The following is a 24,439-nucleotide window of genomic DNA, read 5'->3' as shown; positions in this document are numbered from 1 at the left end:
TGGGTACCAAGCCAGCACCAGCAAAGGCACCAGTAAAGCCGAAAGGGGCATTAGAAACAAGGAGATGAGGCCAAGGCCAAGGCCAAGGCCAGGAAGAAGCTGGATACAGCTAATGAGATAGTGAGGCTGAAGGGTTCTTTCTGCCTTTTTTTTTTTTTTTTTAAGTAGGTTTCACACCCAGCGCAGAACCCAGTGCGGGGCTTGACATCATGACTGTGACATCAGGACCTGAGCTGACATCAAGGGTCGGATGCTTCGCCCACTGAGCCACCCAGGGGCTCCTCTGTCCTCACTTTATCACTGCTTCTCTGAGCACCCCTGCCTCATTCTCCTCTCTGAGGCAGAACCAGATTCTCTCCTTATATGCAAAAAGAGAGAGAGAGAGAGAGAGAGAGAGAGAGACCACTTTCCAGGAAACATACAAGGTGAGTCCGGACTTCTTCCTGTTCCAGAAAGCGAGGAAGTGTTCAAAACGGGATGGGGGAGCATGGAGGGCATGGATGGAAGAGTCAACTCGAAGGGGCTCCCACTGGCCAAATTTGGGACAAGGTGACTTTCAAAATGGTGCCCATACCTCACTGCCCTTACAGCTTCCAGGCAAAGCCAGTGCCCGCAAATCCCATCAAAGAATAATAGTAATAAAGAAGCCATGTGTTCGTATCAATAAATGTTTTCGATCTTAAGCAGAGGAAGAAAAGCTCTTCTCTACTGGAAAACGTAGAATAAATGATAAAAACAGAAAATCACCGTTTTATCACTGACTTCAGTAAGAATCAGTAAAAGACACTAAACGCACTGGGTAAAGATTCACAGGGAGTGATAAAAGGTGACGTCTGGGAGACTCCCCTTAACCACGTTGTTAAACTTATCCTCACTAACAAGAGTACAGCTGACATCATGTGGTGTGACCCGCTTCCTGCCTGATGGGGCCCCCTGTGGAGGAGCACCCACCTGGGGAGCACTCCCCAGCCCCCTATAACCTGAGCCACATCATGAAGACACGCTAGGCACAACCCAATGGGGCGGGGGGGGGGGGGCGCATTCTGCTGAACAGCTGGCCCTGATTCTTCAAAACGTCAATATCAGGGTGCCCGGGGTGGGGGGGTGCTCAGTCAATCGAGCGTCTGACTCTTGAATTTGGCTCAGTTCATGATCCCAGGGTCATGGTCAGTTGAGCCCCACATAGGTCTCCACGCTGAGCATGGCCTGCTGAAGATTCTCTCTCTCTCTCTCCTTTCCCTCCTCACCTTCCTCTGCACACTCTCTCTCTTGCTATAAAAGATTTTTTAAGTAACTAAAAAAATTTTTAAAAAGTCAAAGTCGTAAAAGACATGGGGTGGCTGAGGATGTGATCTACATTACAGGAGGCACAGAGCACATTCTGGACCAACTCCCACGACAAAGCAAAAGTCTCTAAAGGACACTTTGCAGACTAAAGCCAGAGGACAGGCACTAAATATTAGACAATAGCCCTGCACCAATGTTAAATGTGCACGGCGTGATAACCACATCAAGGTTATGTAGAAGAATGCCTCCGTTCTTTTTTTAAAATGTCTTATTTATTGTTGCAAGCGAGAGCGAGGGTGAGTGGGGAGGGGCAGAGAGAGAGAGGGAGACGCAGAATCCGAAGCAGGCTCCAGGTTCCGAGCTGTCAGCACAGAGCCCGATGCAGGGCTTGAACCCGCAAACTGTGAGATCATGACCTGGGCCGAAGTCAGACGCTTAAACCGACGAGCCACCCAGGCGCCCCTGAATGCCTCCCATTCTTAAGGGATGTACGAGGAGTAGTTAGGGGGAAAGTGTCATGATGTCTAAAACTCCCTTGCAAATGGTTTGACCACAACAAAATGTGTGTGGTATATAAATAGAAACAAAGCAAATGTGGACAAGAATGTTAACAATTGATAAACGTAAGTAAAGAGCCTATGGATGGTCACTGAAGTGTTCTTGCAACCTTTCTGTCAGTTTGGGAATCTTAAAAACAAACACACACACATGGTGACGGTGGACTGGTCACAGCCAATGGTTCCTGGGTCGACGGCTCCCCTACTGAAAAGCCGGGATGATAACGGAATCCGTCAGCGCTCAGCCCCGAATTCCCCAGGAAGATGTGGCGTGACCAGCTTCCGGGATGGAGGTCAGGCTGGTGTGACAGGCTGTCACCCGTCTAACCGTGTAGATGGGGAAGAAGCAGAGGTCTTCCAGATGGGGACAGGTGTTGTGGGCTGGAGAGATACCCCACTGGGTGTGCACTTAGCCCCCATCCTGGCAACTCCCCACCCGCCTAGGATACAGAGGAGTCCCCAAGGTCAGCCACTCGGATGGGCCAACATGTTACGGGATGTCCCAGCTGGGACCTGGGGCCCGGGGCTCCCCACCTTCCTGCAGGGCCCAAACCTGACTCCACCTAGAGCCACCCTCTCCCCACGGCCTCAGGTGCAAAGCCAGTATTCACGAATCCCAAAAATACTTTGCTAGTTTGCACTCGGTAGGGAATCAGCATAAATGAAACGCCTACTGTGTACCTCGCAGGAAATTTGTGAGGTGCGTATGATTATCCCCATTTTAAGACGAAGAAATTGAGGCCTAGGGAAGTTAAGGGCTTGACCATCTCGTGTAGCCGGTGAGGGCCATGCTGGGAAGACAGCAGAGGTTTGCAGGATGCCTGGGTCCCGCGCCCACATCAGCCACATCCGGGGTTTCATGCAAAGCAGCCAGGGCAGGGAGAGGCTCGCAGCCAGGGGGAGACCCTCTTCCTACAGCCCCACCGCAGCCGGCGGACCCCCAGAGCTGGCGGCTTCTGTCTTTGGCCTGGTGGTTGTTTGTCGCACACCAGAGAAGGAGAGCTGCATCTCACAGAGCTGCCTTGGGCGGAGAGCGCTTCCAGAAGAGAAGGGGCAGGCTGGGCCCCGGGCTGGAGCCACTCTCTCCTGGAGCTGTTCCTGCGGAGCCAGGATGAACAGAGGGAGAGCAGATGAGGAGGGAGAAGAGGGAACCACAAAGTGGAGAAAGCCTCATAGCTTCAGCAGATAAGCGGAGCGCCATGATGCAAGCCACGAGGCAGGCCGCCTGCAGATTCTAGATGCTTCTACCGTTGTCACTCCTGCTACTGCAAAGCCTTTGATGCTTGTGAGAAGGCTCCTGACTCCCCTGTCTTACTTCCTACAAGCAGCAACTGTCCACTGATGAGCAATCAAACCCCACCGCACGTACGAAAGCAGGAACAGCTTGCACCCACATCACATTGTCTGAGAATGTGCTGGGTTCACTGAAACCGGGGGGGCACCTAGTCAGCTGTGTGGGTTCCCCTTGCCGTGACGCCTCCACAGCCCTGAGACACAATCCCGGATCCAGACAGAGCAGAGATGCTCCCCGTCGGTGCTCCTGAGGGCAGGCTCACCACCTCCTTCTCTTCCAGGGGTGTCCTCTGCCCCCTGCGTGGTGCCCGGCATGCTCGTGTCCTCTTCCGTCTCCATTCTCAGCCGCTCACGGGACAGAACCCAGAACTCAAAACCACAGGTCCACGGCCAAGTCCAGACGAGTCCTTTGTGTTCAGAGCAGCAGGGCACTCTGAAAGGGTCAGGGAGAGCGGGTGCGGAGGGCGGGGAGTCCCCTTTGTCCCGAGATGGTGGCAGACACAGCCGTGGTGATGTCTCTGCCAGACTTCCTGCAGCCTTGGTCCTTGCAGCTGGCCCCTGGCCCTGGGGCTCAGACACTCACTCTCTTCCCCACGCCCTGGGTCCCGGGCCCTCTCCAGTCCGCCCATCTCCTTGCACTGGGAGCCCTGCAGCCTGTCTGAGCCCTCTGCGCTGGAGGGAAATGAGATGGGAAACTGTGGGGAATAGGCTTAGAAATCCCCTGGGCTTACACCAATGGGTTAACAAGGCATAAAGAATTACAAAGCCATAGGGTGCTCTCACCTAAGTTTGGGTAAATGAGATAAGACCCCCAGAATAGAGAGGGAGGGGCAAAGGCCCCAGAATAGAGAGGGGGGCAAAGGTCCCCGATACAAAGGTATATGAGGTAAGCAAGATGAGGCGTTCGGGGCAGAAGCGCCCCCCAACTTAGTACTATAGCAGGAAGCTGCTTACACAGGAAGGAAGGACCAAATTAGGTAAGCAGGTAAATAGGGTATAGACGGCTGTGCTTCGGGAGAAGCTGCCCAGAGCAAAGATGATGAACAAAAGAAAATGTGCCTTGTTAACCCTGAGGTTAAGTGTCCTACCTGTCTCATCCCTGAGGCTAAGATAAACCGAGGTGGTGCCTCGTGTCCTGTCTGCTGTAAACATCCTTCCACCTGACTGCCCAGTGCCAGGATTTTGTTTTGTTATTAACCCAAACCCCTAACCCTGAATATCTTCAAGAACCCCTTTCCCTCACGTCCATGGGTTAATGTTCACAGATTCATTGTTTCTCTGTGCACGGCCATGGCCATGTTTGTAAGCCTTCTGATCCTAATAAAAATGGGGCAAGGACCCTTACTCGAGGCTCTGGTCTCCTCCCGGACGTTAGCCATCTCTCGCATTTTAATCCTGCGTCCCGCTCTCTTGCTGGACAAGAGAGAACTTTAGACCCACAGTCTGCGACAGGAAATCAGGGCTGCACCGCACGGGCTCTGGACAAAAAGCTCCCACTCACCCTATGGTGGCCTCAGCCCTCAACCTTCAGCTTCAACACCCACACATATCAGAGCGCCAACGGTTTTAAACCAGGTCCGCCCCGCATGACTCCCCCCACACCCTAGCATCCAGGGAGGCACGAGCGACAGAAATTTTGTCTTGTGTCCGAAGCTCCCCAGATCCTGCTAGCTTTGCCCTGTAGTCTCCGTGCTGCAAGCCGAGGGTGCGGCCCTGTGAAGTCACGGTCTGTGACAGAGGAGCCACAATGAGGCTGGCCCTGGCAATCGGGCCTCTCGCGTGACCAAGCTCCTGCCGAGCAGGTGCGTCCCCAGGAGACCCAGAATGCAGAAGGCACAACCCCAGGACCCTTCCGCAAGTGCAGAGATACAGCAGTGGGTCCTTCTGGGACAGCTGGGCCGGGATGCCCTGTGGCAGGCCCCAGCTTCGAGAATACTGGGCAGCAGCGGAGGCAGCCTCCTGCGGTGGGGGACACACACACACACACACACACACACAGTTCGCCTCCCGGGGACGTTCTTCAGCGAGTTTTCTGTTCCTTAGAGACTCTTTCCAACATCTGCTTCCTCGTCCTTACGCTGCTCAACACTGGGTGACCATAATTAAGCTAACGAAAGCGGGGGGCCGTGTGGTCCGTAACTGAACCTTCACCAACACATTCTTCTTGGCAGAGAACTTCCGGGCCCCTCAAAGTTCCAGAACGTCCCGTCGTCTCCTGGGACCCCGTCTGGGAGGCTCGCCCAGACTCGTTTTGAATTTACCATAGGGAGCAACCTCACAAGCGTGCAAGTCTGTGACGCAAAGAGAAGTTACGTTGACCCTTTGGTTCCCACGGGCCGTGGCGACCAACTGAGCCACCCAGGCGCCCCTGGGTGTTTTTGTTAAAAGGAAGATCCTGGTTCAGCAGGTGTATGTGATACATAATATATATATATATATATATATATATATATATATATATATATATATGTGTGTGTATATATATATATGTATATATATTTCAATATATACAGAGTACTAGGAATATATATATTATGGACTAAATCCTATCCCCTCCCAAATTCAAATGTGGAAGCTCTAACCCCCCCCAAACTGACTGTATTTGGAGACAGGACCTTTAACGAGGTAACAGAGGTCATACGGGTGGATCCCTAGTCCAACAGGACTGATGTCCTTTTAAGAAGAGCGAGAGGGGGGCACCTGGGTGGCTCAGTTGGTTGAGCGTCTGTCTTTAGCTCAGGTCATGATCTCAAGGTTCATGAGTTCGAGCCCCACATCGGGTCTGCTATCAGCACAGAGCCCACTTTGGATCCTCTGCCCCACCCCCTTTCTCTGCCTCTCCCCTGCTCATGCACATGCGCGCACACACACTCTCTCAAAAAAATAAACATAAAAAAAAAAAAAAAAAAGAGACCAGGGATGTGTACACACAGAGAAAAGCCTGTATGAGGACACAAGGAGAAGACAGCTGGGGAGAAGGGTCTCCCCAGAAACCAATCTTGCCAGCATCTTGCACTCCCAGCCTCTAGAACTGTAAGAAAATAAATTTCTGTTGTTTACGCCACCCAGTCTATGGTATTTTGTTAAAGCAGCCTGAGCAGACCAATAACACACACACACACACACACACACACACACACACACACACACCCCTCACCCTAGCTCGGTCTCCTAAGAGGGCAGATTCGCCTGACGCCTCAACAGCACTGAGCACATCTTATCCCAGGTCTTTGTTTCTAAACACCAGGCTCTATTTATTAAAAGGACTCGAAGCTCCTTAGGCGAATGGCTGGTTCCCAGAGAAGCCCGGGAGCCCTATGTAGTAGTCAGGGCACGACTGAGCCAGAGAATCGCAAAGACACACGGCTGGTGGTGCCAATCCAAGAGAGCCAACGTTCCGATGAGTGCGGGAAGCCACAGATGTACCCACCCTGCGGAGGAGAAGACTGAAGGACCAGGAGGTTGAATGAATCACCTACGATCACACAGCTTATAGGTGTCAAAGCTGGAGCCACCAAGCCAACCCAGCGTCTCGGCTTACGCCAAGCTGGGGTGGGGGGACAGGGGTGCCTACGGGGAGTAGAAAGGGCGCTGAGCCCCGGGAACAGGGAAGGGCTCCAGCTGGTGCCGGTCCCTGGACAGGAAGGACGCTGCCTCCCCAAGAACAAAGGAAAGGGGTTTACGTCCTTGCCGTGGTGATGCGAGAAACGAAGGCTAATGAAAAATTAAGTTCCCTTCCTGCCTACAGCCCACTGACAAGTCCTTGAAAGGCAGAGTGACCTCCCTCTAGGAGCTCAGCTGCCTCCAGGGTGACACTTCGCTGGGGGCAAAGGAGAACCTTGGCTTAACTTTGTCCCAACCTCAAGGATACTGTGAGTCTACTTCCTTTACCTAAACTGCCCCAAGACATATGCTGGGAATCCCACTCCAAGCTTCTGGCCGCCGTATAAACATCTGAACGGTCTCAGGACTGAGGTTGTATTAAACGGTTTCCCTAGCAACAGCTAGCCCCTCAAGGTCCTGGAAACTGTAAACCTTGCTTCCAAAATATCTTAGAGACTTCCTTTATCCCTGTGCCCCTCCCAACCTGAGGGTATATAATGAGTTACCCTTCAGGGCCCCAGTGAGGCTCCTCCTGCCCACGGGTCCTGTCCCCGTGCTATAATAAAATCACGTTTTTTTGCACCAGAGATGTCTTCAAGAATCCTTTCTTGGCGGCTGGCTCCGGACCCCTCGACCCCCACCATCACCCCAAAACTTCATCCACAGCAAATCCCCCCCATTCCCATAACCAACGCCCAAAATTCTCAGCTCACAGCTCGTTTTGTCTACACTCCCACCCTTCCACGCAAGCCCCCAACCTTTTGAAGCAAATTCCAGACGATATTAGCTCATCTGTGAGTAGTTTTCCGGAGCTCCGGAAGATAAGAATTAAACACGCACACTCTTTATTTTCCTCTTAAAATTTCCTTCTGGGAGCGCCTGGGTGGCTCAGTCGGTGAAGCCACCGACCTCGGCTCAGGTCATGGTCTCATGGTCTGTGGGTTCGAGCCCCACGTTGGGCTCTGTGCTGACAGCTCAGAGCTTGGATCCTGCTTCGGATTCTGTGTCTCCTCCTCTCTCTGCCCCTCACCCACTCACGCTCTGTCTCTCTCTCTCTCTCTCTCTCTCTCTCGAAAATAAAATAAACTTGAAAAAGAATTTTAAAAAGTTTCCTTCCGAACATCCTGTTTCCCTTAGCTTAGAAGGAGGACCCCATACCTGTTTTTCTTCTTCCAGGGTAAGGTTTTTGATGGCCAGGTGAGGGCTGGAGGCGCAGGGACAGACAGAAGGAAAGCCTCGAAGCCTGGCTGAGGTTCACGGTACCAAACCGGCCACCGTGGATTCCGGCGTTGCATTTTTGTGACTTTTTTCTGCTCCATGACCGGGACCTGCTTCTGCGATTCTGAGAGCTTGGAGAACACACCCCGCCCCTTCATCTTCGGCCGCGTCTACCTTCTTGGATCACAGAATCTACTTAACCGCCTTAAGAAAAAACTTTCCCTCTGAAGCGGTGAAGGGCGGGACTTCCAGGGGCCTGGAGGGCTAAGGCCCGGGTGGCGGGGAGGGGCGCCCCCACCCCCCCCCACTCAGCTTCGGGAAAGGGCGGGAAGTGAGCCGACCCCGGGCCGTTCTGGCCCCTCAGTGACCCCTCAGTGACGGGCAAAGCCTGTGTCCCCAGGTAAAACGAGGAGGACGCACGTAAACGAAGTTGGGTCCTTAACGTCCTTCCAAGTTTTCATCTCTGAAATGCATAGTCAGAAAAACGAAGAAAGGAAGGCACTTAGGGAGTGCAAAACCCCGACACCACGGTCCAGCCCCCCCGTGAGGGGGTGCACGTCCGCCCTCCCGGGATTCAGCCTGTACCCACCCAACCCTCGGGAAAGCGGAACCGTCTGGGGGGGGGGGGGTCTCCGGGCAGCTCGGCACCCCGCGAGCTTAACACGGAGAAGTGACTCCGCAGCGCGTCCGGTCTGCGGAGGGCACCGCCCAGCGGCCGCCCCGGGACAGGGCGGGGCCGGGGGCGGAGCGGACAGAAGGGGCGGAGCGCTCCCCGACTGGGCGGCCCCGGGGCGGGGTCCCGGCGAGACCCGCACTAGGTGGACGGCGGGGTCCGGGGTGGTGAGGGGCGAACGCCGGCGGGGTCGGGAGCGGAGATCCGGACGGAGGAGCGGACCCCGGGCGAGGGTGGACCCGAGGCGGACCTGGGGAGGGGGCGGGGCAGCGGAGAGGAGCCCGGGCGGGGCGGGGCGGGGCAGGGCGAGGGAGGGGGCGGAGATCCGGGCGGAGGAGCGGACCCCGACAGGGCTGACCCCGGCGGGGCGGCCCAGGGCGTGGGCGTGGGTGCGGGTGCCCAGGGAAGGCGGAAGGACTCAGCGCCCGGGGAGGCCCAGAGCTGAGCCGTTGCCCCTCCCTCGCGCCGCGGCCGCCTCCGCCGAGCCCCCACGCCCGGAGCCGGAGCCCCCAGCCCCGCCGGCGCCATGGAGAAGCTGCTGCTGTTGTTCTGCAACTGGAGCACGCTGGGCGTGTGCGCCGCGCTCAAGCTGCCGCAGATCTCCGCGGTGCTGGCGGCGCGCAGCGCGCGGGGCATCAGCCTCCCGAGTTTACTTCTGGAGCTGGCGGGGTAAGGCCGGGGCGGCGGGGGCGGCTGCCCTCCCCGCTCGCCTCTGCGGCCTGGACGGCCCGGGAGCTCAGGAGCGCGCCGTGGGTCTCAGCAGGGCCGGGGAGCGGAGCCGAAAGCGCCCGGCCGCTGGGGGGCACTTCCCGGGACCGCTCGCCTCCCCTGTTTATTTGCCGCTCCCCGCACGGACTGCGCGTGCCCAGCTTACAGATCGGGGAAACCGACCCCTGGCCAGGCCCTCACCCCGCCCGTTAGCCCCAGCGCAACCGCGCGGCTTGGAACTAGGCCATTTGCACCTGAGGCCCTCTGATACACGTCTGCCCTGAGTTCCCCCTGCCCCCGCCAATACCCCTTAGCTCGGGTCTCGGTTTCCTCGCGTGTAAAGCGAGGCGTTGATCCTCCGCCTTTAGAAAGTTAACACCTGGGCTGGGGGGATTCCGAGAATGGGGGCTCTTTGGAGGAAGGGGAGAAAGACGAATCGGGCCACAGCCAGCCAGAGAGGAGCCAGTGCCGCTAGGAGAGCGCTTATCCATCAGAAATCCGGAGTGGATGCCTTGACTCAGTATTTAAAGATGTAAGCGCGAAGGGCAGAGTTCTAAAACTCGGTTGGGAGGCCTCGAGTTGGTGGGAGAGCGGGGCACGTGAAGCCCGGGAGTCTACCCGCGAGTCCCTGGCAAGGCAGGTCCTCCCCACTTTGCTCCTCGCCGCCCCCCTCCCCCCGCCCCCAACCGGCTTGTCACACGGCGACCGCGCGGGCGGGTCCTCCGCGGAAGCACGACCCCGGGGGGCCTGGGCTGGAAAGTAGCCTGGGGCAAGGGAGGGAGAAGAAGACCTCGGGGGTGGGGGAGGTGGGGGGTCCTGCGCCCGGCGCGCCCAGCGGGGGAGATGCTTTATCAAGAGAGAGTCGGCCGACTGGCGGGTGTGTGACCCCGCTCTGATTTGCAAACGACCCCACAACACTGGGACCCCCCCCACCCCCCCAGGCTGGGTAGCGAGGATTGGCGAGTTCTCCGCCGCCTCGAAGTGGCCGCCGCGTCAGTTCGGGTGGGGAGGGGAGAGGGGGAGGAGCGGCGGGGGAGTGTCCGGGAGGGCGTGGACGGCCTGGGGGAGGGCCACGGTTTTTAACGGGTCCCTGAGCCTGGGAAGGTGGGGCTGGCCCGTTGCGGGGTGAGTGGAAGCCCGACTGATGCCCAAGGAGGCGAGTCGGGAGCCTGCCCACACGCTACAACCCGGCAGGCGCTGCCAGCAGGTGTCGGCTGTCACTCTATCCAACCGTGCACCTCGCCAACACCTGCCCTCCTGGCAATGGACGTGGGCTCGCGTGGGCGGGGGAGCTGAAGTCGGCGCGGGAGGAGGCTTCGTGCGTGTCCCGCGGGGATCGGCCGGCCTGCAGCTCACGCTTCGTGGAGGCCCAGGCACGCAGGCTGCTGTGTGCGCGTGGCTGTGTCTAGGCCCGGCCGGATGCCACCCTCTCCCCGAAGCTCCCTCCGCTGGATTCCGAGGTTTTATCTACACCTCGCTTTATCTTACCGGTGGGTCTGTGTGGTGGCGCTATTTTACTCGATCCTCAGGGCGCCCTAGGGAGTAAGCATTGTTTTCATCCCCAGAGAAGAGTAGCCTGAGGCGGAGGAAGTGACGCACCGTGCCCAAGTTCACCGGCAGCAGCAGGGCCCTAGGTTTCACCCGGGGCTGGCCCTTTCCATCCTGAAGCCTGGCGCACCCCCGCTCTCCACACTCACTGGGTTTTTCCGCTTCCTAGACTCGTCAGCAATATCGTGGGTGGGGGGAGCGGGTTGGCAACACCCTGCCCCCTTCCCTTTTCCTTCCCCAGCCTTCGCTGGTGAGGGCCCTGGAGAAGCTGGGGGGCACCGCAGGCCTGCCCGTGCCTGGTGCCCGCCTTGCCTGCCTGCCCACGAGCGCCCCCTACCGGGCCAGGAGCAGGGTAGCAGCCAGAATTCCGGCAGACAGACCCCGGAGGGCATCGCCATCAGGGGACCCTTTATATCCTGGGAAGCAAAAGCCAGAATAAATTCTTGGGGGACGTCTACCTGCCTTGGGTCCTGATCTGTTAACGCTAAAAGCCCATTTTTGAGAGAACCGGGTCAATGGGAGCATAAGCTGTCTCTCAGTGAGACCAGAAAATGGCTTTGAATGCGGATCGGTGTGAAGTGTAAGAAAATGCCTGGAGTTTAGAAGTGCCTCCAGACGTGTGCAGGGCGACAGCCACACGCCCGCGTCAGCAAAGAAAAGGAGCTGACCAAACCTCCACTGGAGGCCCCACGTTTAGTGAGGGGGAGGCCTGCAGGGCAGACGAAGCTGGCTCAGCCGGCTGGGGGAGGGGGAGGCTGGCTGCGGGCCGCACCGTGTCTGGCGCAGAAGGCGGCACAGACGGGACCCCAGGCAGACGGGGGGGCTTGGGGGAGGGTGCGCCCTGCCCTGCCAGCAGGCTGCTCATTTTCTCCGTTGCTGGAACAGGTGTCCCAGACAGGTTTCGGGGAGGGGAAGCGGGGAGGAAGTTGGCAGGAAGTGCATAGCGGGCACCTCTCTGCCCAGGCTGTGCCAGCGTTCCGCCCGCCCCCCCCCGCCCGCGCCCGGGTTCCCCGGCTGATGGGAGCGCGCCTGCCTCAGCAGCTCCAACACCCCTCCTTCCAGGCCTTCCAGGCATGCCTCCTGCTCTGCCCCCTTGTGCCCTCCTGGGTTCCAGACACAGTTCTGCTCTCTGCACCTGCTCTGGAACCTTCCGTGGATGGGTTTTCAGACTCCCGATTCAGCCCTCCGCCCAGACAAGACAGCCCGGCGGCGCGGGGGGGGGGTGGGGGGGGTGGGGGGGGGGGGACCCTGCATCCTCTCTCCAGGCCCAGCAGGCCGACTTCTGGTGTCTGGCTGAAAATTCCTTTGGAAGAGGCTCCAGCGGCTCTCCAGCCGCTGCCTCTGTGAGCACATGTGTAGTTTTTTTGTTCAGACCTCTAGCCTGTGTGTGGAAGAAGGAAACTCCAGTCACTTTGCAGAGCGGACCAGGAATGTTAACAGGTGTGTGGGGCCGCGGGTCAGACACCGTTCGGCCTGACTTTATTGTAAGGAGGGTTCTAATGTATTACTTTTTGATGAAAAGAAGGACATTAAAAATCAAAGAAGGACACCTAGCTGCTCCAGGCCACAGGAGTGACAGATGGTTGTCCTTGGACGTTTGGATCCCCGAGAGAGAGCGAGAGAGAGAGAGAACGCGTGCGCACTGCAGCCTGGCCGCCCGGCCTCCCTGGAGGGCCACGGTGGGGTGGGGGTTGGTGGCAGGCACCACTGCTGGTGGCCGGGGAAACTCATGTGCTCGTCTTCGTCTTTTCCCTGAATTCTCATATGACCTTGGTTTCTTGGGCCTCAGTCTCCCCAAGTGGTCTGTAAAATGTGGAGGGCGCGCTGGATGGCCGTGACCTCAGCTCTGACACCCTAGGGCTCGTGCCTGTCCTGAAGGTCTGTGGCTGCACTCTGGGGGGGGGGGTGGTGCGCTCAGTGAAGAGCGAGCAGGTGGCAAAGACCCCCCAGCGCCTGCTCGGATGTACCGCCCGCTCATTCGGCAGGGTCGTTGTCCAGGCTTCCCCCGCTGGCTGCAGCCCTGCTCTGCAGGGGTGGGTGAGCTGAAGCTGCCCCCTCCCCTGGCCCCCTGGGCTCCCCCTCAGATGTGGACAGAAAGGTGCCGGAGGCCTGGTCTGGAGACCCCCGTGCTCGGGCCACCGCTGGCCTCCCCCCATCCTGTGACCCTCGCCCCCAGCTCAGCCAAGGTCGGAAACAGGATCAAGGGCACAGGCTCCCCAGCCCACTGGGTGCTTTGTGAACACCCCCCCCCCCCCCCCCCCAGCTGAGGAAATGAGAGGGGTTACATCTGGATGAGTGATGGAGGCTGTGGTTCACCTGGGGGATGAAACAGACTCTGAGGGGACAGCAGGGGGACTTAGGTCCTTAGGGAGCTAACTGGCTGGGCCGAGAGCTGGAGAGGCCGGAAGCTCAGGCCTTTTGTCCTGACAAGGGTCGGGTCCTCAGGTTTTTACTTGCCACTTCCCTCCCCCCCCCCCCCCCCCCCCCCCCCCCCCCCCCCCCCACCAAATTCCAGCCTCTCAGAACTAGAATTTTCTTTTTTCTTTTCTCTTCTCTTTTTTTCTTTCTCTCTTCTCTTTTTTTCTTCTTTCTTCTTTTTTCTTTTCTTCTCTTTTCTTTTTTTCTTCTCTTTTTTCTTCTTTTTTCTTTCTTTTCTTTTTTCTTTCTTTTTTCTTCTCTTTTCTTTTTTCTTCTTTTTTCTTTGCTTCTCTTTCCTTTTTTCTTTTCTTTTTTCTTTCTTTCCTTCTCTTCTTTTTTCTTTTCCTTTTTTTTCTTTTTTCTTTCTTTGCTTCTCTTTTCTTTTTTCTTCTCTTCTTTTTTCTTTCTTTTCTTCTCTTTTTTCTTTCTTTTCTTCTCTTTTCTTTTTTCTTCTCTTCTTTTTTCTTTCTTTTCTTCTCTTTTTTCTTTCTTTTCTTTTTTTCTTTCTTTTCTTCTTTCTCTCTTTTTTCTTCTTTTCTTCTCTTTTTTCTTCTTTTTTCTTTGCTTGTCTTTTCTTTTTTCTTTTCTTTTTTCTTTCCTTCTCTTTTTTTTCTTTTTTCTTTCTTTTTTCTTTCTTTGCTTCTCTTTTCTTTTTTTTCTCTTCTTTTTTCTTTCTTTTCTTCTTTTTTTTCTTTCTTTTCTTTGCTTCTCTTTTTTCTTCTCTTTTCTTTTTCTTTTTTTTTCTCTTTTCTTTGCTTCTCCTTTTTCTTTTCTTTCTTTCTTTCTTTCTTTCTTTCTTTCTTTCTTTCTTTCTTTCTTTTTTCCTCATTTATTTTGAGAGAGACAACAACATTGCGAGTGGTGGAGGGGCAGAGAGAGAAGGGGAGAGAGGGAATCCCAAGCAGGCTCCCCGCCACCAGCGCAGAGCCTGTCGTGGGGCCTGAACTCACGAAACCGTGAGATCACGACCTGAGCCGAAACCAAGTGTCGGATGCCCAACTGACTGAGCCCCCAGGCGGCCCTCAGAGCTGGAATTCTCTTAAGGGACTGATGACTGTTTATGCCTCTCACCTACTGCTCCTCCTCGACGGGGAGCACTCCGGACGGCCGCAGGGATCATCCAGGTGGTTGCTCCCCCGCTCAGGGCCGGCCAGCCTGGGGCCAGCAGCGCCGTCTCTTCTCGTCCTGGCCTGCCGCTCGGACCTCAGTGAAACTCACTTGTGCCACCATCTCCGGCAGCGACCACGTGCACCACGCCCAGCTCCCAGTCAGTCCCGGATGCTCGAAAAGCTGCGGGCAGTATTAAGTTACGGTCCCGCGCTCTGTGTGCGAAATCTCCCCCCACCCCCTGACGTTTCCAGGTGCCAACCAGCAGGTCCAGGGTTTTGCACACGAACCCGGGCTCCTGGGCGCTGGCCGGGCCTCCCCGCCGCCCTGTGCTGGGCCGGCCCCAGCTCAGACGCTCCCCCTCTCTCCCCAGTTTCCTGGTGTTTCTCCGGTACCAGTGTTACTATGAGTACCCGCTGCTGACCTACCTGGAGTATCCCATTCTCATCGCACAAGGTAACCGGCCCCTCGGACTCCCCCCCCCCCCCCCCCCCCCCGGGTCGGGCAACAGCCCTTGGGCCCCCCCTCCCGCCTCCCTCACAGCCTTTCTCTTTCAGACGTCCTCCTCCTGCTGTGTGCCTTCCATTTCAACGGGAACGTGAAAGGAGCAGCCCCGTACATGGCCGTGTATCCTTTTCGTTGTCCAGGGACCCGATGGGACTGGGGAGTCAGGTGCTTTGGCCAGAGCCGCGTTCTTGTGCTCAAACTGAAAAAGATCCCAAATGCGCGTGAGTGAATATGTACCCTGCCCCGGGGCCTCCCCCCACCCCGAGCCCCGGGCGCCAGGCCCGTCCCAGCTTCATTCTTCAGGGGAGGCGGAGACATTTCTTCTTCCCTGAGAAAATGTCCCCCAAGTATGTGAGGTCATAATAACGGGAATGTCTGTCGTGAACTCAGAGGCCACTGACGCGCCCTCTCTGCCCAACAGTGTGGGCGTGCGGGTTCTGGACGGCTGGTTCAAAGCGAAAATCGTGGCCAAGACATTAGAAGGGTCCTGGTGGTGGCGGGTGGGCGGGGCCTCTGGTCGTGACACAGACCTATGCTCACTCACGATGCCTCTTCTGTGAACAGGGGCCGGGCTCTTGTTTCGGTTCTGTAAACCTTCAGAGGTTCTCTTGGGAATTCACGGTCCTTAAAAAGCCAGGAAAGCCTTTCCAGTGGCAGCCAGTTAATGCGGCCGTGGCTGCGAAGTGACCCGAGCGGGTTACTCGTACACCCGCAGGGTGGAGGAGAGAGGGAGGGCACCCTTCCTGTCTGCGCTGGGCTGGGCGCCTTGGGACGTGGAGGCTGGGGGACACCTGCTGCGGCCACCCCCTGGGTGTTCGTGGGCACAGGCCGGGAGCTCCCTAAGCTGCAATCGTCCTGTCCCGTCCCGCCTGTGAAATGACACAGTCATGCCTACCTTGTGGCAAGGATCACAGTACCAGGAGCACAGGACAAGCTGAGCAAGCGGCAGCCTCACGGCAGCTGTCCGACTGGGCGGCTGTGTAGGGAGGGGACTGAGTTCTGACCCCCTGCTGTCTGTACCCATCCTCCCCGCTCAGCTTCTCTCTGCGCAGCTCTGCCCAGCTGGTAAAAGGGTCTTGAAAACAGTACTTTGAAGAGGAAAAGCGTCGTGCCGTTTACTGTTTAAATAAAATACGACAATTTACCTTTGTACGGGTGGTGAGGCTGTGGACTGCAAAAGCTGGGCAGCTCCCTGGATGAGCGGGATACTTATAACCTCCTCCTGTGAGTGGTGATGAACCAGAAGTAGGGTTACCATAGTAACTGATTTTTTTTTTTAAGCATAAGTATGTCCCAAATATTGCATGGGTCATACTATACTAAAAGACTGTTTTTGTTGGTCTGAAAATTCAAATTTAACTGGGTGCCCTCTGTTTAAGAAACTGAGTTAGAGTGTTTTAAAAACAAGATTTCATCTGCCTAGGTTCCAGCTGCCGTTCTGGCGTTGACCAGGTTGCCAGGAATTCGTTCTAGTCACACCGGGCATTGTCTCTTTCGATCCCTCCATTTAAGTAATGTCATTCATTATAATCGTAGCGCGCTTGATGTGCACCAAGGCACTGAGGGGGTAGATGGGGCAAAGGAATGTTAAGACCGTTTTGCGGATAAGCAAACCAAGGTCAAAAGAAGGAATGGGACTTGCCCAAGGTCACAGCAGAGGCTGGTGGTCATCTCCTCACCCGCCCGGCTTCTGGAGCCTGACTTTCTGTGCTTTTTGCCACCTCACTGGGCGTGATGAAAATCCGCTCTCGTTCCTCCTGTCTCCACCTGGGTTTACACTGGGGTTAGCAGGAAAGGGGGAAAGAGAGTTTCACGTGACCCCAGTTTTGCAGAACGTGCCTGCAAAATGTTGCAGAACGTGCCTGCAAAATGTTGAGCTGCTTCTTTAAATGCCTCACTTTTGACATCACCCTGGAGAGGTCTGCATGGCTGGGAATGCAGTGGGCGGGTAGAATCGTTTAGAACCACAAAGGCAGGGCGCTTGGCAGTTTTCTTCCGTGATCTGCTGTTATGTTGAGCCATTTTTGTCTTTTCCAAATCGGACTGGTCCTCGCAGAGCCTTTCCCAGGTTGGCTTATGTGCGTCACCTCCGTGCTCTTGGCGTGTCCCCACGGGCGCGGGGTGGGGGGCGGCCGAGCCACTGCTGTCTCCCTTAGCGCTCGGTAGATGTGTGGCCTCGTGGTTCGTCCTTCCCCTGCAGAAGTGGATCATCGATCTGGCCATGGTAAGTGCATCGCCCCTGGAGAAGAGAGACCGCCGTTCCTGCAAAGAACTTGATGGGCCGAGTGTTTAACCTGCTTATTGAAGGATAAAGGGGTGAAAGGGCAGTCCTACCCCAATGTTACAAGACGTTAGTCCCACTTAGGCGTTTGGTAACATTTTCTTACTTCCTTTTTCGGGGGGCCATAGAGCACCTGGCTGGGGAAGTAATTAACAGCAACAGAACGAGCAACGGTGGTAGAATGAGCCTAAAATAAAGAGCTTCTTATCAGGTTAATGATTACACATGGGCTACATACTCATTTTTTTTTTTTAATTTTTTGATGTTTTTTTTTTTTTAATTTATTTTTGAGAGAGAGAGACAGAGCATGAGTGGGGGAGGGGCAGAGAGAGAGAGAGAGGGAGACAGAATCGGAAGCAGGCTCCAGGCTCTGAGCTGTCAGCAGAGTCCGACACGGGGCTTGAACTCCCGAACTGCGAGATCTCGACCTGAGCCGAAGTCAGAGGCTTAACCGGCTGAGCCACCCACGGGCCCCACACTCATGATTTTTTTTTTTAACTTTGCCCCTCTCCCCCCCCCCCCGGAACATTTTTGTCCTTGGAAAACGGCTAGCCCTGTGCGTTTATCCTACCTTGGGTAAGGCGCCGAAGTCCCATAGTGTGAGAATAGGACTCCGAGCGTGGGTCAGGGAGCATTTGAGCCCAGATCCTCTCTCCAAAGTGACTGGATGCCGCTTCTCCACCCAAAGGGAGAAGGAGAAGGATCCGTGGTCACCAGTCACTGCCTGCCACACCCAGGCTCATGAACTTCACCACCCCCTCCCCAGCGCCTTGGCTGTGACCCTTGCTTGGAAAGCGAACTTGGCTCTGTGTGACATTCCAACCTTGTGACCTACGGGGAGCAAATGGGCAGGGTTTTAGCATAAGTATGTCCCAAATATTGCACGGGACGTACCTATGCTAGAAATTACTTATTTTTGATCTGAAATTCAAGTTTCCCCGGGCGTCGTGTATTTTTATTTGCGAAATCTTTCCGGGCCTTGGTTATGAAGACTCCTTCTTCTTGATTCTGAAGATGGCATTTCCTCCTGAAGACGGATCCGGTAGAAGGTCCAGCAGACGCGGTTAGCGTATCTGCTCGGCAGTGGCCTTCCCCCTGACACGAGTGGACAGGGCCCTACCTAAGTCCTCGTGCCCAGGCTTTCCGAGGCCCGGTCCGCCGTGCTCGCGGTCCCGACCCGACTCCCCACCGGCCGGGGCTGCAGACGCCGTCTTCCCACCTGGGGTCAGTCGTCCGAGCCATGTGCTCCCGGCGTGACCTGTGTTCGGATCTGAGCACAGGCCCTTGCTCTCTGCCTGGAGGGCTCACTCGCCCGGACTTCTCCACCGTCCTCCCGTGTCCCAGCCGCCCCTTCCCTCCTCCGCCTTTACCAGGACGTGTTGCTGTAACCCAATAAGAAAGGGTCAAGGGCCAGCCCCGCAACAGGTGCGGGGGACCGAGCAGAGCCAGACCCGATGCCCCACCCCCAACCCAGTCATGTTGCTTTCCTCCTGAGGGTGCACCCACCCATCTTATCTATCCATCCATCTTATCTCTTTATCCATCTGTCCATCTATCTATCCATCCATCTATCTTATACCTCTCTACCCATCCATCTTATCTATCCATCCATCCATGCACCCACCCATCTATCTTATCTATCTATCCATTCATCCATCTATCTTCTCTATCCATCTATCCTCTCTCTCTCTCTCTCTCTCTCTCTCTCTCTCTCTCTATCTTATCTGCTTTTATTGGCAGGTGGTCAGATGGATAAGCCTTTGTGGCCATGCAGTGATCCTTACTCCCACCTCCACACCAGCTGCACGCCCACCAGTTACCCACTGAACAGTGGGACCGGTGCATTTATAAACCAGCATCTCGCTGCTGCCTGCTTTTTCACTGAACCCGGGCTTTGTCCTCGTACAAACCGGTTGTCTCTTGTCCTGACAGTTTGGCTTCAGAAGCACGCTCAGTATATGGCGCTCTTGTTTCTTTAACTGAGGGACTGCTAACTTTCTCATGTTTTACCTGCAAACAGAATCTAAGTACTTTCATCAGCGTGGCCAGCAAGTTTGCTCAGCTCCAGTACCTGTGGAAGACCAGGGACTCGGGCACCGTGAGCGCCCTCACCTGGAGCCTCGCTGCATACACCTGTGCAAGTAAGAGCCAGACGCCGTCCACCCGTCACGGTCCCACAAGCTTGAATCCTGTGCACATAGAACCTCCAAGTGGATCCGTATTTATGATTCCGATGGCACGCAGGCTACTTTCCGGTCTCTGCAAGATCCCTATTCCACTTGCTAAAAACAAATGTAAAACACCCCTTTCTCCAAAAATCTGGCTGAACATCAACAGTCCTCTTTTGCTCTTTGAAAAGCATCAATAGGTTGATTATATTGAATCCACTAACTTGGTTTTAAAATATGACTCTTTCTGATGTAACAGATGAGAGATGAAAAGCATACATTGGCTTTTGAGAATGAATAGACTTTGCCAGGGTGTTTTCCTGGAGCCATGTTATTTGGTCTCAAGTTCAGAATTTCCACTGTTCATCTGGATTCTTGCAGGAACCTAAAATATACACACACACACACACACACACACACACACACACACATACCTATATATATACCTATATATATACATACATATATATACATATATATATACATACATATATATACATATACATACATATACATATATATATACACATGCTATTTTAGGTAGAAAACTTTAAAAATTCAGGGCTATGACGTTACTTAGATTTATTAGTTTTAGGTATTTGAACTATGCTTCATGTTTCTTCTCCATCAGGGGTTTCTGGAAGGGGTCTTTACGTCCCAAGTTATGTAAAATTAAGGCTTCTTGGGTTTTATTTTTAGCTTGAGATGTTGAAGTGTTATGAGATATATATATATTATATATATATATAATATATAATATATATATAGTTAGGAAATATATATACATATATATATGTATATAAGTGTATGTATATATATGTTTCTGGAATTGCTGATTTGATATATTACTTATTAGCTCCCTAATTTTACCTTCAGGTAATCTTAAGTGTTGTTTCTTAAATTTTCTTGTAGGAAATCTTCGGAACTTGTAACTTTAGAGACCATGTATTACATTTCCATCTGTTTTGCATGGTACTCTGTGCTTGAACGAGTCCTTAAATACATATTGGATACATGACAAACTGAGGATTATAACTCTATGGGGAAAAAGTGAACTGGCTTTAAACCTAATTTCCTAAATGTGTGATGTGTGAGGCAGAGGGAGAGTTTTGTGTGGGTGGGTTCGGGTCAGGAAGGAAGGGCAGGCGTTGAGTTACAGGTAGTGTCCTCGAAATCCCACGTCACATCTCCCACACGTGTCTCCTGTGGCCACGAAGGAAAGCGCTGTACCAGACAAACGAACGGAACAGTTCTAGTTAGACCTTTAGGGAAATCGTTGCCCTTTGCTGGGCCTCAGTTTCCTTTACCTAGAAAATCTCTACAAAAGAAGGGGGTCAAGTTCAGTCATTTAAAAACCTTGCTTTTTGTTAGTGGAAGCCTTTCTTTATTATTATTACTTTTTAATTTATTTATTTTGAGAGAGACGGCGTGAGTGGGGGAGGGGAGGGGCAGAGAGAGAGGGAGACAGAGAATCCCAGGCAGGCTCCGTGCTGTCAGCACAGAGCCCGATGTGGGGCTCCAACTCATGAAGCCGTGAGATCATGACCTGAGCTGAAGTCGAGAGTTGGACACTTAACCGACTGAGCCACCCAGACATCTCTGTTGTTAGTAGAAGCCCGTCTTTAAAGTAAACCTTACCGGAAGTCCCATACATACGAGATTTTCCAAACGTGCTCTTTGGGGTGGGGGAGCTGTGGCTGGGCACACACCGTGGGTTCTCGGCTTCTCCCCGGTCCCTTGGGCAACACTGCTTCTGCTCTTAGGAGAGCCTCAAAACCACTGGGCTAGGACGCGTGGCTGGCTTTGAGAGGTTATATAAAATACAGTACCGATTTGGTGTTCCGTACTACCAGGATCTTTCAGGAACGGTTAGCATCTATTCCTGTATTTGAAATGGGAAGACGTTAGCTGAATACCGACATAGCTGAGAAGCAAGTTGACATTGTTGAATATCTTCTCTTACAGCAAGAATAATAACAACGATAATGACCACCGGCGATCTTACGAGTAAGCGAAATCTTTTTTCTTCCCATTTTTTTGGACTGCGTGCCCTTGGTGGCTCCTTCCCTTGTAAGTTGTCTCAGGGTTTCACGGATCAGCTGGCCCCACGTACAGTTAGAGGCCACGGTGTATTCCCGGGCGTCAGCCCCCGCTTACAGGGCTGAGCACCTACTTCGTGTTAGCGCCGGGGATACGGCCTGCAGCACGAGGTCGTAGACTGCCGTCCTCGTGACGCTTCCACGCCAGCGGTGGGTGGAGACGGACGGTGCGGTCAGCGCACAATTAGCTACTCAAGAATACTGGGAAATGTGTTCTGGAAAAGCAGGCCAGGAGGAGCACCTGATGGGGGAATGTGACCTGGCTGGAGGGGCCTGGGGAGGTGAATTTGAAGAGAGAGATGGGGGGACGGGGGAAGAGACGATGACAAGCCCGTGAGCGGGGGACACGTGGCTTAGCCATGGAGAGTGAACAGGAGGGCTGGGGATGAGTGAGGACGGACTCTACTGAGATGACAATCATTTGACCCCCACATCCTTTTTTTTTTTTTTTTAAGGGGGACACTGTGATGGAGGAGAAAATACGTGGGTTGGTGTAAAAAGAACTTAGTAATTCCCTAGGCTGTTTTCCACTCCCCAGCCAAGCGTATACATTGTTGGAAAAGAATGAAAACAAATGGTGTCACCCGTTCTATGAAGACTAGAGACATGTCCCTGGTACACATACCGGTTAATTGTTCCTTGAGAAATATGGCTACAGGAGAGTGAGGCACCCCTGTCCCTTTGCAGAGACTGTATTTTGGGCTGCAACACCTTCTGTCAGCAGTGAGCAAAACACTAAAAGTACTGTGGTCAAACCATAAACTTGGGTCAAGTGGGGAAAGAGGTCTGAGTCTTCTCCGCAGGACTTGAAGAATTCTGTGTATGGGAAGAAGAATCCAGCCGTAAGGAAACAACAAAACGAACCTACGTATTACAATTTTGGAAGATTGAGAATGTTCTAGCTATGGTTTGCTTTGTAATTAAAGTGACAGCTGTTCCTGAAAGCGATCAGTATATCTGGGGACAATCTTTTAAGAACAGCTTAGCTGGTATCTTACAAATGTTTCACAACCACAAAGATACATTAACTCTCCTCAGGAGAGTGTTCATCGAGTCACTTACGGTAAAGTGCTCTCCCCCCAGAAATATTTGGAACCAGCGTTGTTGAAAAGTTCCCACGAGGCGGTGTTGTGAATCTTATGTGGTAGACGGGGGTAGGGGCGGGCAGTTATTTAGGCTTTTAGGCTTCTACTTAGAGCGGTAGGGCAGGAGCGATTTTGCATTCAAACATGAAAACAGTACTCTTTAACACGTACTTTTTCTTTTTGATCGATTTCAGTTCTTACACGTTTCGTGATCATGCTTGCTTTAAACGTGTGGGTAACCACCACGGTCCTTCGCTACAGGAAGACGGCGGTAAAGGCTGAATAACAGATGCGCTGCCCCTCCACACGAAGTGGATTCCTAATAACTGAACCACAGCTCACTGCTGAATCAAGGTCTCTTAGAAGTTTAGTCAGTTGCTTCAGAAACGCGGAATTGAAGCCAGATGTATTTTGGACAGGAGCCACTTAAACACTTGTTGAGAAATGTTGATTTCCTTCCCACTCCTCCCCTTCGTGAGGCGGAGGCAGGTCTCAGACACCTGCAAGTCGAGCAGTCAAGACGACGCTCTTCAGCTTTCAGAATCTTCTAAGAAATAAATCCTCTCTAGAGCACAAATGATTATGAACGGAGTGGGATTTTAGTCAGAAGTGAAATTGTAGTAAATTACCAGGGTCACTTTCTGGGGCGTTTTTTTTTAATATAGATGTAACAGGATGGCCTTGCTGGATCCTAATACACGATAATGCCTCCTTAGGCTATAGTAAGGATATCGAGGCAAGCAAAAACTAATTGGCTCGAGTTTATATACCCAAGTAGTGCTGTAACTTCATATAGTGCCTTTAATTCCTAAGGAAAGGTCGATTGGCTGCAGTCTCTACAGCAGCAGGACGAGGCAGTCCCGATGAACTTTCTGATTCAAGCACCATGCTGCCATCTTTAAGAGTCACACCTTTGAAAAACAAAAATGTCCACTGAAAATAGGTGCAATAAAAGGTATTGCTGGGGTGCTGTCAACTTCTTACGGATTTTATTCTTGTTATATTCTAAACGTGATGTTAGGATTATTGGACACTGCATTTTACCGTAAAAGTTTATAAACGCTAGAATTTAAAAGCTCTTTCCCTTTATAATTGAATGGCATTGTTGTATGTAATAAGTAAATGATGTTTATTAGAAAATGTTTTAGTGTCCTATGTAAGATAAATAAATCATTCTGTAGTTTTTAAAATCCTAGTTGTCATTTTTTTATTTATTTACGTAAGCTCTACACTCAACGTGGAGCCTGAACTCACAACCCCGAGATCGAGTCACATGCTTATATTAACTGAGCCAGCCAGGCGTTCCTCACAGTTGTCAATTTAAAAAAAGTCCAAGTGAACCTTTTCTCATATGCAATTATAATCTAACCATTAGGAATAAATACAAATTAGGTGATTTGAGTCCATTTTATTTAAATATACTTGTTAGAAATTTATCATTGCTTAAAGCTTCTCCTTTAAGAAAATACTATCTTAGGGGCGCCTGGGTGGCCCCATCAGTTGAGCGTCTGACTCTTGATTTTGGCTCAGGTCCCCATCTCATGGTTCATGAGCTCAAGCCCCGCGTCGGGTTGCATGCTGACAGGATCCTGCCTGGGATTCTCTGCCTTCCCACCCCCCCACTCCACACTCTCTCTCTCTAGGCCTGTCTCTCTTAAGTAAACTTAAAAAATAAAAAGAATACACACTCTTAGGTGAACCGTTCCCCATTTTTTTCCCCCTTTGGCAGAAAAGGAAACACACATTTGAACTATTCCAGATATCCTACACACATTATCATATTTAATCCTACAACAATCCTGTAAGTAAAAGTCTCCGCTTTACAAAAGATGTAAACACTGAAGCTGAGTGAATAACCTGTCCCGGATCGGGCAGCCAGTAAGTACC

The 24,439-nt window shown here is 53.2% G+C and overlaps 1 protein-coding gene and 1 long non-coding RNA gene across 8 annotated transcripts; one reads left to right on the top strand and one right to left on the bottom strand.

The window, feature by feature from the left end:
- Window positions 1-6,366: 6,366 nt before the first annotated feature.
- On the bottom strand, window positions 6,367-8,905 carry LOC122216619. 3 transcript variants are annotated; one of them, XR_006200998.1, is made up of 4 exons: window positions 8,548-8,905; window positions 8,379-8,421; window positions 7,899-8,089; window positions 6,367-6,787 (listed from the first exon to the last, which is right to left on the bottom strand). It is a non-coding gene; the product is annotated as an uncharacterized LOC122216619 (long non-coding RNA). The 3 variants fall into 3 exon arrangements; XR_006200997.1 differs by having other exon boundaries at window positions 6,367-6,707; XR_006200999.1 differs by having other exon boundaries at window positions 6,367-6,583.
- A 32-nt stretch (window positions 8,906-8,937) lies between these two features.
- Window positions 8,938-23,453, top strand: SLC66A3 (solute carrier family 66 member 3). Of its 5 annotated transcripts, XM_042933671.1 has the most exons (8): window positions 9,784-9,871; window positions 10,534-10,829; window positions 14,786-14,868; window positions 14,970-15,039; window positions 17,086-17,143; window positions 19,221-19,341; window positions 21,334-21,375; window positions 22,747-23,453. In XM_042933671.1, the coding sequence occupies exons 2-8, from the start codon at window positions 10,759-10,761 to the stop codon at window positions 22,836-22,838; spliced, it is 537 nt and encodes a 178-aa protein (XP_042789605.1). In that variant the 5' UTR covers window positions 9,784-9,871; window positions 10,534-10,758; the 3' UTR covers window positions 22,839-23,453. The 5 variants fall into 5 exon arrangements, with proteins under 5 accessions (XP_042789606.1, XP_042789601.1, XP_042789602.1 ...); XM_042933667.1 differs by lacking the exons at window positions 9,784-9,871; window positions 10,534-10,829 and adding an exon at window positions 8,946-9,300; XM_042933668.1 differs by lacking the exon at window positions 10,534-10,829 and having other exon boundaries at window positions 9,209-9,871.
- Window positions 23,454-24,439: the final 986 nt, after the last annotated feature.

This window comes from Panthera leo, chromosome A3, assembly GCF_018350215.1.
Source record: "Panthera leo isolate Ple1 chromosome A3, P.leo_Ple1_pat1.1, whole genome shotgun sequence".
In the NCBI taxonomy this organism is placed as follows: domain Eukaryota; kingdom Metazoa; phylum Chordata; class Mammalia; order Carnivora; family Felidae; genus Panthera; species Panthera leo.
Note: the sequence above shows the minus strand (reverse complement) of the source record. Positions and strands in the feature narration are given on the sequence as shown.

Excerpts from the sequence above, each read along its gene's own strand:
- SLC66A3 (XM_042933667.1), top strand. The coding sequence starts at position 9,158 with ATGGAGAAGCTGCTGCTGTTGTTCTGCAACTGGAGCACGCTGGGCGTG. Across the intron at positions 9,301-14,785 it reads TTACTTCTGGAGCTGGCGGG|TTTCCTGGTGTTTCTCCGGT; the intron begins GTAAGGCCGGGG and ends CTCTCTCCCCAG. Across the intron at positions 17,144-19,220 it reads GGATCATCGATCTGGCCATG|AATCTAAGTACTTTCATCAG; the intron begins GTAAGTGCATCG and ends ACCTGCAAACAG.